The 13,823-nt window shown below is 48.6% G+C and overlaps 1 protein-coding gene across 3 annotated transcripts in view; it reads right to left on the bottom strand.

Annotated features, from left to right (window-relative positions):
* The window catches only part of FOXO3 (forkhead box O3), a 100,294-nt gene that overhangs the window by 14,826 nt on the left and 71,645 nt on the right, over positions 1 to 13,823 (bottom strand). For all 3 annotated transcript variants that reach the window (XM_084774903.1, XM_084774902.1, XM_084774904.1), the window contains one exon: positions 3,263 to 4,701. In XM_084774903.1, the coding sequence (XP_084631029.1) occupies positions 3,298 to 4,701 (1,404 nt within the window). In that variant the 3' untranslated portion in view covers positions 3,263 to 3,297. The remainder of the gene's footprint in view (positions 1 to 3,262; positions 4,702 to 13,823) is intronic.

The following is a 13,823-nucleotide window of genomic DNA, read 5'->3' as shown; positions in this document are numbered from 1 at the left end:
CTTGTGTTGGCACACAAACCAGTCTGGAGAAAGAAGAAAGCAGAAGCAAGCCGGGAAGAACGGGGCTCGGGAGCTGTGGTGACTAATCGGGGAAGCTGAGAGTCGCCTTGAAGCGTGTTTCCAGATTCAAGAAAAACCTTAAGTGGAAACAAGTTAAGCTTAAAAGTCAAAAAACCCCAAAAAACCAAAAAAACCAGAACAAAAGTCAACCCCTAGTTCTTTACAAGGCGCACTGTACTCCTAAAGGGTGACTGTCAGAATTCACTCCAAAGCAAGATGAAAACTGTGTCAGGAAACCAGGTTCCCTCAAGTCCCTCCTCTTGTCCTATGGTCATCCCAAGATGCACTGTTGTCAGGAAAATTTAGTAAGCTTATCTATGGTGTGTTTTGATTTGTTTTTAGAAACGGTCCACTATGAACACCCCATACTGACTTTACACTCTTGATTTTCCTGCCTTAGTGTCTCCTCAAGTGCCAGGATTACCAGTGTGCTACAATTTTTATTTATTTTATTATGTTTTATTGTTATCATAATCATCATGTAACTTATTTATTTTACTATTAATTTGCACACTGTGTGCAAGTGTGGGCATGAGCACGCCACTGTGAGTGTGGAAGTCAGGACAGCTTTTGGAAACTCACTCTACCCTTTAATCGTAGGCTCTCGGGCTCCAGCTCAGATCCTCAGGCTTGTCCAGTGAGCATGTCCAGTGAGCATGTCCAGTGGGCACTTTTACCTGCTAAGCCATCGTCCAGCCCTGACTTTTTTTTTAACAGGACAAGAGAATGCCCTCAAATCTACCTCCCTGAAAGTTCCATTGAAGTATAATGAGGAAATGCACTGCCTCCAAAACAGAAATTTATGGCTGATAAAATTAAAATCCTTCATCTATTTAAGTCCCCCTTAATAGATTTTTGTACAATTTTTCACTGGAAACAGACAGCGCATTTTCTTGCGAAGTCTTTCTCTAGTGAACTAGGAAGTGGCTTTCCTATAATTACAAACAAATGAAACTTTCTTGTGTCTTCAAAAACCACAATCACACTCGACAAACCACGTATTCTTCCAAAAATCTGAGTATCTCCATTTCTAAAGTCAAACCTCCACAGGCCCAACAGGCCTGAAAGTAACTGGCCGGAAGCCACTCCACTTAGCTCCCGCACAGCCAGCCACCAGCTCGAGGCTGTCAAATGACCACAGCTGATGTCTGTGTTTCCCTCAGGAGCCTCCTCCTGCCTGGGAAACCGAGATGCTTTGGCCTGGGAATGCTCTGACAGCTACCTAGGGAGGGCTTCAGAGAGCCCACTACAGGAGAGCTTTGTAAGGGCTGCACCAGGGAGGCGGGGTAACAAGACTGGGGCTTAGGGCTTTCCCGTCCTTTTCTCTTCTGTACCACTTGAAGGGAGAGGTAAGTGGCTTGCTGAGATTGAAATTAAAACAGAAGAAAAGAGGGAGCTGAGGCGGATTCCCCTCCCCAACCGGGAGAAGAGCTCCAGAGAAAGTCTATTATTCACACCCTGGCTCAGTCCAGAGTGCTTTGTCTTTTTCCTTTTAACCATTTACAGAAAATAAGAACTATTATGAATCAATCCACTTAAGAAACGTAGCCTCTTTAAAAAAAAAAAAAAGAACAAAGAAAAGAAATGTAGTCTCAGCTGAGTGCAGTGGTGACACACGCCTGTAATCCCAGCACTTGGGAGGCAGAGGCAGGTGAATCTCTGTGAGTTTGAGACTAGCCTGGTCTACAAAGCGAGTCCAGGCCAGCCAAGGTTACACAGAGTAACCTCTCTGGGTGTGGAGGGAAGAAATGTAGTCTCTGGGACTAACCATATGACCTGGGCAAAGTACTTTCGTGGTTCCCTGCTTGCTCAGTTGTCAGCCGTCTGCTCACCCTCACACTTAGTCCATTTCAACGTGGTGTAGTTTCACAAGGCCTTTAACGCTCTTCAGGGCACTTGCCTCTTACAGTCACCCTATGAACAGTAGAGCCATTATCTGCACTGTATAAACTGGGGGGGGGGGCACAGGGGGGGGCGAGAGGTTCGGAGCTCAAGTGACAAGCCCATCACTACAGCTGGAATGGCAGAAGTGGGACTGGACCTTCAGGGCCTCATTACGGAGCCAGGGCCAGCTTCGAACGCATGCCTCTCCTCTCGTCTGCCTCCCAAGTGCTGGGAATACAGGTGCACCTCACCTGTCCGAGTGCACTCTCCACCACAGCACCTGCAGGTTCTGTTACAACATCATTAAAATACTGTCACGCCCACGCCCCCAACCCTTCTTCCCAGCTTGGGCCTGACAGAACGGCTTCTGCAAAGGGTGGCAAGAAAGGCCTCTGTTACCAATGAGGTGGTGACGGAAGGACACAGCATTAACGCTCCTATGCGCACCCATGCAGTGAGTGTGCTGCGTGAGGCGTGACCCTTGGGCACTCAAAGAGAGACTCAAAGAAACTTGTCATGAAGGAGCTGGGGCTCCAGATGCGAGCACTGACTGCAGCTCAACAAAGCTGTCTGGGCCGGAGGAATACAGAGTGTTCCACATCTTTTCTGTGTGGTAACCTACATTCCTGTTATGACCCCCAAAAAGTGTCATCATCAGTGCCAAGGGTTGAGTGTCAGATACAGTTAAAGGAAAACCTGCAAAAATTAAATAAGATCAAAAAGCTGTCACCGTTCACAAAGAGGTGCACATGAAGTCTCCTTCTGTTAAAAACATGGATTTTCAATCCAATTTGCTTTAACACTTTAATAATCTAACAGATAGATTAATAACTCATAGATCAATGTGTTAAAAAAAAAAAACACACCTTCTACAGTTAAGCCAGGAGTCAGTCAGAACATTACTTTTCTAGGGGTGAAGAACCATCACACAGAAGACAAAGGCAGCACTGGGCATGAGACTTTGTAAGAAATTCCTTGGGTTGGTATGCTCAACCTTGATCTTTGACCTATGACCTAAGCATCTGCCTTCTTCACCTTTCCTGCTCATCTATCCACACTCAAAGGTAGGAGAACTTGTGTCATAGTTCTGGTGAGGATGGACGGAGGATAAAAAAGAGTGAGCTCTTTGAATAACCGGGTGTTCTTTTTACTAATGACGGCTGTGAGCCCCGTCTGGCTCTCAGGTAAAACTCTGACGGGACGCCTGGGAGTCCTGGCTGCTTCATGGGCTCTTCATTCATGGGCTGTGAGGGCACCGGCAGACAGCCACCCCAGCACCCCCCACCCGTGCTGCTCACACAGGGCACTGGACACTGACCTGCTTTGCCCACTTCCCTGTTCCTCAGTGATCCTTCAGCCTGGCACCCAGCTCTGAGATGAGGCCTGCTTAGCACCAGAGAAGCTCCCCACGTTCAAACCAACAACGCTCTGTGTGGAGATGAGGGAATCAAAGTTAAAGTCCAACCCATCGGCGTCCATGAGTTCACTCCGAATGATGGACTCCATGTCGCACTCCAAGCTCCCATTGAACATGTCCAGGTCCAAGTCACTGGGGAACCTGTCGTGGCCCATGACAGGAAGGTTCGCACTGGCTGAGTACAGTGAGGAGGAGCCTGAGAGAGAGTCCGAGAGGGTTTGCATAGACTGGCTGACTGGAGACTGCTGCTGGTGTTTGGCTGACCCGAGGCTGCTGGAGTCACTCAAGCCCATGCTGCTGACAGAATTTGACAAGGCACGGCTGCCACCAAGAGCGCCCTGGGTTTGGTGCTGGTGGTGGAGCAAGTTCTGATTGACCAAAGTCCCCTGGGTAGGCTGCGCAGCAAAGGACATCATTGGGTCGCTGCGAAGCATCACGTTCCGCCGGGCATTCTGAGCAGACACAGCAGTGCTAGCTTGAGACATCAAGGGGTCTGACTGGGTCATCATGACATCGCTGTGGCTGAGGGAGTCCGAAGTGAGCAGGTCTTGGAGTGTCTGGTTGCCATAGTGTGACATGGAAGAAAAGGTGGCTGCCTTGTTCTCTTGGATGGTCTGCATGGGCGACTGGCGCAAGGAGTTCAGAGATGAAGGGCCGAACACGGTGCTGTTGAAGGAGCTCGTTGGAGAGCCCAGGCCAGAGCTCTTGGAGGGATACGAGAAGCTGGAGCTCCGCTGCATCAGCCCCCCAGGAGGCGATGGCTGGGATGGCGGCAGCGTGATGTTATCCAGCAGGTCGTCCATGAGGTTGTCGGCCAGCCCATCATTCAGGTTCATGGTGCCCGCCATGTCGGTCAGCCGTGGGAGCTCCACAGTGCACGGCTTGCTCACGGAAGGTGACAGGCTAGCAGAGCTGCTGTAGAGCATCGGGGAGAGTGGGGGCTCATCGTCCTGGGCTTCATCCAGCTCCGTGCTTGCCAGGATGGGGGACAGGCGGCCACTAACTGTGCTGGCATTGGAGTTGGTACGCGAGCGGAAGTCGGTCCACGCATCCAGCTCGTCGCTGCTGCGGGACGTGGGGCTGCCGGGCCACTTGGGGAGCTGGGAAGGACTGTCGTCTGCTGACTCCGGGGCAGCCTGCAGGGCCGCCTTCTTCTTGGCAGCACGGCCACGGCTCTTGGTGTACTTGTTGCTGTTGTCCATGGAAACAGCCCGTCGCCGGGGCGCCTTCCCACTCTTGCCGCCATCCGGGTTGATGATCCACCAGGAGCTCTTGCCAGTCCCCTCGTTCTGAACCCGCATGAACCGGCTGTGCAGCGACAGGTTGTGCCGGATAGAGTTCTGAAGAGAAAGAAGGGAAAATGAGACAGTGTGAACAGGAAGGTCTGATCCAAAACAGACATTCAGATTCTTCCGTTTTTAAAGACCTCTCCATTTATTTATTTTTTTAAAAAAAATCCTATACTTTGAAGGGAAAGGAAGGTGCCATATCTGCACACGGGCATCAGAAGACGACTTGTGGGAGCTGGCTCCTTCCTCCTACCATGTGGGCCCCAAGGACTGAACTCAGGTCATGTGGGTTAACAAGCTTTATTTATTTATTTTTTTTTAAAAAACGACAGACACCTTTGCGACTTGGACCAAAGCACTAAGTTAAATGAGAGGCTTCGTGTTGGGGTGGTGGAGACTTTCATATGCAGGTGCTAGTAACAGCTCGCTGACGCTGCTTCTCCAATTCCCCAAGTTTTATTGCGCTTTCTGTAATTATGTTTCTTATGCTGCAGTTCATACTGATAATTTATTGCCATGACACCCCCGTCCCCATACTTGGCAATAAACCTCCCGACTCCTAGAGAAGCTAGTCAGTCCTCCGGGTGGCTATTCTGTCCTCTTCCAGTGCCCAGCTCTGTAAGAACACAGGCAGCGGGTACCTCTTATGTGTGCTTCCATCAGCAAGTGTGACATCTGGCCTGTCCCCTTTAGGATTCATCCTGCCACAACTCAGCCCCCAATCTCTGCAGAAATGAGGAGGGCGGGGCAGGCTTTTCACAGCCGGCTGAGGAGTTGGAGAGTGACCAGCCTGTTTAGGAACCTTTGCATCATTTACACCTCCTGCCCCCTCAGGAAGGGCGGCTTAAGCAGGTGCCTTCCGAAGGGCACAGTGCTAAGAGGGGAGAAAAAGTGATTTGCAGTGGAGAAATGTGCGCCATGCTGTGTCAGCTGGGTGACGAGGCCAGTGTCAGCAGGGACCAGTGCACTGCTAGTGTGCACCCGAGATGATAAAAATGGTAACTTCTTCATCAGTCTTTCTCACCCAAAACCCAAATCCAAGACTAATCATAAGAAAAATATGAACCCCAATTAAGGGACATTTACAAAACCTGTCTAGTACTCCCCACAACCATCGCAGCCAAGGCGAGACTAAGAGGACATAACAACTGAATCTAATGCATCCTAGGTGGGGTTCCATTGTGGGGTAGCAAAATGAGAAAAATTTCGGAAGTCTGATTAGCAGGTATAGACTTCAGCTAACAATAATGATAAATTCCGGCTCGTCTGTGGTGACTCTTGTGCCGAGAATGCAGGGTGTTCAGAGGGGACACTTGAGGGTGAATACATGTGGATTCCATTATTTTCACAAGTTTTCTATATATCTAAAACCATCCTCCCTTTAAAGTAGGGCACCCCGCCCCCTTAAAGTCCTAATGATCTGTACTTGCTATAAGAATATTCCTCCTGGCTGAGACGCACCCCAGTTGTCAAGGATAACCACACTCAGCTTTATCTCTGCCACCGGCCAAGCACATGACCCCATACAAATAATTTCATCTGTCTGCAACAGCAGCAGGTTCCCATCTGCATTAAGGCCTGATAATGCCCAACCAACCCCTTCTCCCTCCAGGGATGATGTAACAATGATAGACGATAATGCAGCCCAGGGGCCAGTCACGCTATGCAGCCAGGGCTTTTGTCCTCTCACACGTGAAGAGTGCTCAGAGCCTGGGGAGGCTCATTCCAACCTGTAAAATGCCTTATGTGCAGCAGGAAAAGAGTTGACAGCGTCCCCCACATCTGGAATAGCACCTGCAGGCCAGATGAGTTTTTATTGGCAAGTTAAAAGATGAAAGGCATTGCCTAATGCTGCATATTAAATACGAACGATTCTGAAAGTCACATTTAAAAAGAATTGGCAATCACCAACTGTATTTATGTAGAAGACACAAATACATGTGTTCTACCAGATTGTTTTTAAAACACAGAAAATCAACAGAATTTTTGTCCTAAGTAAATAACTCAACAATATGCAGTACTTCTAACGTACATTCCTGTTCAAGAGGGGACTGCAGTCCAGGCTGGGCAAGCACACCAGCAATTATGGTCATGACAGGCATTTTCTACAACTGCCATCGAGATGGGCAAGAAGTCAGGACCCAGGGAAGGAGGTGTTGCCAAAAGACAAATACGCTGCTCCCCTTCCACGCTTAATGTTTTTTTTGTTTTGCTGTTTTGTTTGTTTGATTAGAATAATGGCGACTGTTCAGGAATTTTTTTTCTTTGGAACAGGGTACTTTCTCCATGAGGCGGGTCAGGAGCGCATTCCTAACATGCACTTGCAGAGAAGACCAGGACAGGCCCACTCTGAGTATGTGGGTAATTTAATGTACTCAGTAAAAACAAACAAACAAACAAAAACCTTAGCTGGTCCTAAGGCTTTAGGGGTGCGGCGGAGACACCTCCCCTACTTATTCCGACCTGCCAGCCTCCTTTGCTGTAAATCGTGGGAAGAGTTCCCACGAATGCCAAACATTTACCGAAATGAGTGATCTTAGCTATTCAGTGATCCTGTATGTTTTAAAGGATGACATTTTTTAAAATGTATTTTACTGTTACCAATTCCAAACCTACTTAGGAGACAAATGAAACATTTTTATGGATCTTCTGACAGCCACCCATTACTATGACTCTAACCCCTAACAAAGTATATGTATAATTTTATGCAATTACAGGTGGCTAAAATTAGAGTAGATACCAAGCCTCTGTTAGGGCCTGGAAGGCCAGCACCACAGGGAGTCAGGGCAGGCAGGGGTCACAAAGCCTGGCTTCCTGTCCAGGTCCCTAATTACAAAGTGAAGAGCTGACAGTCTGCCAGATCACAGAGTGCTGGCTACTGAACCCAGGGTTTATTCGCTGCCTCTGACCCTCACAACATGGCCGAGGCAGCAATCACTGCCCTGACTCTGCATTCGAAGGCCTGGCTCAGATAGACAAAGCAGTACTGCCCATCAGCTGGTGCACAGAACCCACAGCTGGAAGCAGGTTTCCCAACGCTCGTGCAGTGCCGTCTCTGTATCCCTCCACAGGCCTACCAGCAGGTTAATGAGGAATCACCACTCAGTGAGCTTGTGCAACAATTCAAGAAAAACACCCCCAAACAACTATGAGCTAAGAAAAGAGAAACACACGATGCAAAAACAACCTCACTGTGACTTTATCTATGAAATACTTTGAAACTTAGAGGCTTTTGTCGTTCTTGCTGGGCAGCCCCCCTCTGGCCGAGAAGGCAGGATGACCACACGAATGAAGGGGACCCCGCAGGCTCTTCCACAAAGCCCACCTCAGGAAGGAGAGCTTGGCTTTAGTGGCCAGGCTCGCAATGGTGGGATACATTCCCCGAGATGCGTTATCTACAGTACTCAGACAGGTTTTTCCAGCTACTTTACTAAGACATCAACAAAAACTGGGCCACCGCCGTCCTGACAGGCGCCAATCCCAGCAGCCTGTCCTCATGCAGACTGGCCACCATAAAATCTATAGTCTGAACGTGGGACACTGACAAAGGCCAGTAAGCATAGCTCACCTGTCCACCACCGTTCAAATGCTGGTGCCCTGCCAAGGGCAGAAGCCACAGCAAATGTATTTCCCTCCAAGAGCAGATGTCTAATGGATTGGGTTTTCCACCTCAGTTTTATTGAAACAGGAAAGACAGAAAAAGAAAGGGGGGCGGGGGCAAAGGGAGGGGCTGTGTAGAACATCAGCACCAAGGTATTTTTTTTTCTACACCGTCCCAGGTAATGAGTGAAAAATGAGGCTCTGTTAAGACTCCAAAGGGTTCCTCCCCAACTTCAATCTCAGGAAAACTACCATTAAAAATATCTGATTGTAGCTGGGCGGTGCTGGCGCAGGCCTATAATCCCAGCACTTGGGAGGCAGAGGCAGGCAGATCTCTGTGAGTTCAAGGCCAGCCTGATCTATAAAGTGAGTACAGGACAGCCAAGGCTAACACAGAGAAACCATGTCATGGAAAACAAAACAAGACCCTCCCAAGACTATAGCTTCCTACTAACTCATGTACCATCATGAGAAATAACCTGAATTTCCGAGGTTCTACTTTAGAACAAATGCTTCTGATAAAACTCTAGTTCCATCAAGTATGATTTTTCTAATCTACTACCTACTTATACAATTTGAAGCACCGTGAGGTTCACTTGGCCAGAAAACGAGGGATGTGTTTTCCTTGACCATTCTACCACCACATTTACTTACTAACGTTGCCCAGAAGCCACCCTGCACAACCCTCACGAACAGCTCCGGGTATTTAAATCAACATTCTAATGAGTTACAAGAAAGCAAGTATCTCTAGGAAGAAGAAACTACCGCTTCACGGGCAAACACGCCGGCTTCCCCTCAGTTTGATTTATAAAACCTTAGGGAGCACCTACAGTTTGTCCAGAGGAAGCAAAGCCAGGATAGTGCTCATTCTCTGTGAGATAGCTTCCACCGATCAGGCCCGCGCTGGGGCCAAGCCCCCAGTCCATGTGGTTAATTAGTAACCGAGCTGGCAAACTCGCTCCCTTGATTGTGGCTGCAATCAGCGGCACGTCCTTCCAGGAGCATGTGCAATGGGTGTGTGGAGGAGGCAGTTAGGATTGGCATTTCACAGTCATGCTGACTGCACTGTGTGGGCCACTGCCTCAAGATTCCTTTGCCTGGCCCACCTACGAGACATTAGCATAAAGATGACTGCACTGATTAGATTCTGGTAATTATTTTCTTCATGTAATGAACAGTTTTCTGTTGCAAAATACATTCGTTGCTGATGCGACGGCGTCTATGACCCTGAAATATATACCAAATCATTATGAAGACAGGTGGCCTCAAAACAGAACAGGAGTCACAAAGACGCTGCCTAGAGTTGCAGAGCGAGTGCTCCACCACTCACTTACAGAGTGGGTGGGTAACTCAGCAAACAGGGGAAGGCAGTGATGGAGGAAGACAGCGATGCTGAGACAGGTCCCAGAGCTCTGAGCTCAGCCTGTTTGTCTGGGGCGATGACATCTGCTTGTGACCTGGACCAGACCTCAGCTGCCCCCTTGGAGAAGGCAGGAGGATCAAATGCACTCTCTACTCTGGGATGGATCCCAGCATGCAACACAGCACTCAGCCGGGTGGCAGATCCCACACACAGCAGCAGACATCACCGACCTTAACTCTTCTGAGCATCGTGTGCTTTTAAGTCAAAAGGCGAGAGGGTGGTGCCTGCCAAGAAAGGATTACGGCCTCTGACACGGTTTTAAGGTGCCAGTGACTGGACATTCCTTAGCTGCTGCTCCTCGGCATCTGCCTCAGCTCCTACCCAGCCATGTTTACCTTGTGGAGACTCTACTCACCCAGACACCAGCTGCATGTGCTTTCCCTGGAACACAGAGAGGGCTTGTCTGGAAGCAACATGTGGTATCAATTTATCTTTCTCAGCAACAGCAAAGAGAAATCTACTCGCTTTAAAAATAAAAAGGTTGTGTAATTTAACTCTTAAAAGCCCTGCTTTTTTTTTTTTTCCAAAGAAGACAATTCGTGCTCCTCTCTTCTCCCCCAACCCCCACCCCGGCTGTCTAGGGAGCAGCAAAATGTCTTGTGGTTGTCAGCTTGGGAGCCTACCACTGCCCACTGGTCTTTCTGAGGGACTAGGGAGACCCTGCAAATGGCTGGCTTCCCACACGATGCTCGCCTGCCTCTCATGCAGAGCCCCTGAGGCTGGGTCAGTGTTTGGCTTGAGGGCACCGATGATCTAGAACACAGTTGTCCAATGCCTGGATTCCAACATTAGCTCCTGGTGAACCACAGGTGGCAAAGGTTTCACGGAGAGCCCAAGGGGCGCAGAGGTTGGTGTGCCACAAGCAGAGGCAGCTACAGAAGAGCTGCCGGGGAAGGCTGCCAGAGCCGCTCCAAGGCAGTTCGGGCCCAGGCTCTTGGTTTCTCCTCAGTGGCAGCTCTCTCTCCCCTGGCTGCCTACTTGAGTCTCCCTGGGAGGCTTTCCTCACCTGAATCCCAGCCCCAGAGTCAAGACTTGAGGTGAGGCCTGTGCACTTTACTTTTTATTTTCGTTTTTGCAAGACAGGGTTTCTTTGTGTAGCCCTGGCTACCCTGAAATTCACTCTGTATCGAACTCAGAGACACGCCTGCCTCTGCCTCCTGAGTGCTAAGATTAAAGGCATGTGCTGCCACCACCCAACTGAGATCTGGGTATCTTAAAGCCCCCCCCAAGTTATCTTTATTAGTAATCAGGACAAAACCCACTGAAACCCCCCTCCTCAGCACCCCACTGACTTGGTTCCCAATGGCCCAGGTGTGGCAGCAGCGCACAGAGATCCTTTGAGTTCAAGACTCAAGCAAGCTAAGGGCAAGACCCGGGGTCAGAGAGTCAAGAGGGGAGTTATGGTAACTATTTGAAAACTGGGTCCAAGCCAGCTCTTTATTAAAACGGCCTGGGTATGGAGAAGCAGCCTTGACCTGACTCTGTGTGGACAGCTTACCTAAGAGAGATGTGCCAGGACAGAGAAGCGCCCCCTTCATGCCCCACACACTGCGGAGCCCAGTCCTTAGCTGGCTGGCATCCTGGCTGCACTTCATCTCCACACTCTACCTCCTAGGGACTAACTTAACACGACAAGTTAAAACAAACACAAGTATCAGGGCATAAACCCGAAGCCGGGTAGCAGGCCTAGAAAACAGGAAAATGTTTTTTTCATACGTACTGTCTATAGTGCCCCCAAAAACAAGCCTTTCAGCTTGGTAAAACTGTAAATAGACCTTCATTAAGTGGGCTGCACAATCAACTCTGACGTGTAAGACAAGTTCGCCTGTTTCTACTCTTACTCTTGTCTAAAAAGTCTTAAAAGTTTAAACCATTAAAGGGCCTTAAAAAACAACGATGTTCTAAAATAAATACTGTTGGGAACTTGGCCGAAGGATTGTATTTCCAGCTAGAAACAAGACTTCCCGTTAAATTTGCTGACAGTAATTCTCTACCCACAGATGTCCTCTGGAAACACTGTCAAGCTGGCCTGCAGAGACCCGGTGGCCGCGGGGATGACACAGTCACCCGATGAGCAGGGCCACAGCCCACTCTCTCTCTAGACAGCCTCAGCCTTGCTTCGGTGAGGGCTGGCTGGAGCCTCGACTAGCTGGGAAGCACGGAGGGAGGAGGCACACAACCGTACAGTGTCGCTGAGCTTTCTAGTGTGGACTCCATTTTAATATATAATAATAATAATAATAATAATAATAATAATAATAATAATAATAATAATAATAATAATAAAATGAGGTTTTCACTGAGCAATTGTCTTTTCAAGCTATCCCACAGCTGTCTCTGCTCTTGGATGGCAAGAGGGAACATTCCATTCCTCCCGGCCAAACTTGCACTTCCGGCACACACAGAACCCTGGCAGCTTTGCAACTGCTGCCCACACCCACTCCTTGTAGCACAGTACCCTTCCTCCCCTCCTCCAGGCCTGACTTCCCACTCCACAGTGCAGGCCCCAGACTAAGAGAACAGCCACAGGTACACAGTGCACACATCTCCACAGAGAAGGTTACATGGCAGCTTTTGGCCAACTCTTCTCTTAATCCATTCTCCCAGGAGGTTTTCAAACAGATTCCCTCTCCCATGAGAGACTTGATAAACATACACTGCTGAAATTCTCTTTTTAGGTGGTGGCACACGCCTTTAATCCCAGCACTCAGGAGGCAGAGGCAGGTGGATCTCTGTGAGTTCGAGGCCAGCCTAGTCTACAAAGCGAGTCTAGGACAGCCAAGGCTACACAGAGAAACCCTGTCTTGAAAAACCAAAAACCAAACCAAACCAAACCAAAACAAAAACCATGTTTATCTAGCCATATAAAATCAATGGATCAGAGTTAAAGCCCAGCAATTATAAACAGTCTTGAAATTTATTTTGTAATGTATAACAAAATAATTGATCAACTCAACCTTTACCTGAGATTTTGTTTAAAAAAGGAAAAAAAAACCCCAAAAACAAAAAACCAAAACAAACAAACAAACAAAAAGAACCCAAATGAACCAGGTGGTGGTGGCGCACGCCTTTAATCCCAGAACTTGGGAGGCAGAGGCAGGCAGATCTTTGTGAGTTCAAGGCCAGCCAGCCTGGTTTGCAGAGTGAGTTCCAGGACAGTTGGAGTTACACAGAGAAGCCAGGACTAAAAAAACAAAACAAAACAAAAAGCTGCATCTTTTTCCAGTTTGGAAACATATTGTATATAGAAATAGAGGAAAAATGGGCATTAGAAATACATACCCAGAAAATTTAGAATCCGTTCATAAATAACACTAGCAAGCAGTCAGAGAAGGGAGCTTCATATAACATGGGGGAATGTGGTGCTAGGAAAGAGTAGCCCTAACTTTATAGTGAAAGAAAACAATGAAACCATAAGGTCATGCTTGCATTCAATCAGTTAGTGAGTAGTAACCGGGCTGAGGCAAGCTCAGATATCCTGGCCTTGAGGCACAAAGGTAACATCACCCAGAAACACAACATCAAATGCAGTAGTATAAATGCCCACTGCAAATAAAGGAATAAATTACAGCGTGTATGAAGATAGTGACACCCACTCACCCACCCACCCATCTATCCATCAATCCATACATCCACCCACCCATGCATCCATCTACCCACCCACCCATGCATCCATCTACCCACCCACCCATCCATCTACCCACTCACCCACCCACTCACCCACCCATCCATCCATCGACCCACGCACCCACCCACCCTGGTATGGGACTGGTTAAAATAGCAAGTACTCAAAATACTCTCATTTAATGACTGACTTGGTGGGAAGGAAGGAGCAGGAAGCACAAGGCGGCCCTGAGTTGCACTTGGAGATGTGGCGGCAAGTGCTGTGCAGTGAGCTTCCACCGGTTAAGTCTGAGGCCACACTCAGATTAGTGTCACCCAGGGCAGTAGGAGATGACGACACATGCTGTCACAGACTGAAGGTTCTATTAGAGGGATGGGAAGAGCAAAATGACTGTGTGTAGACTGGTCAATGGAGCCAGACCATGGCAGGAGGCCGCTAAGATCTATCTAGGCTGAGAGCTGACTCTTAGCTCACCTTGCAAGGCTACGGGGCCTTCATTACTCAGAGCAACACACTCAAAACCAC

The sequence above is a fragment of the Acomys minous genome (genome assembly GCF_964271855.1).
Source record: "Acomys minous genome assembly, chromosome: 3".
NCBI lineage: Eukaryota > Metazoa > Chordata > Mammalia > Rodentia > Muridae > Acomys > Acomys minous.
The sequence above is the reverse complement of the archived record's forward strand: the minus strand, read 5'-3'. Positions and strand labels throughout refer to the sequence as shown.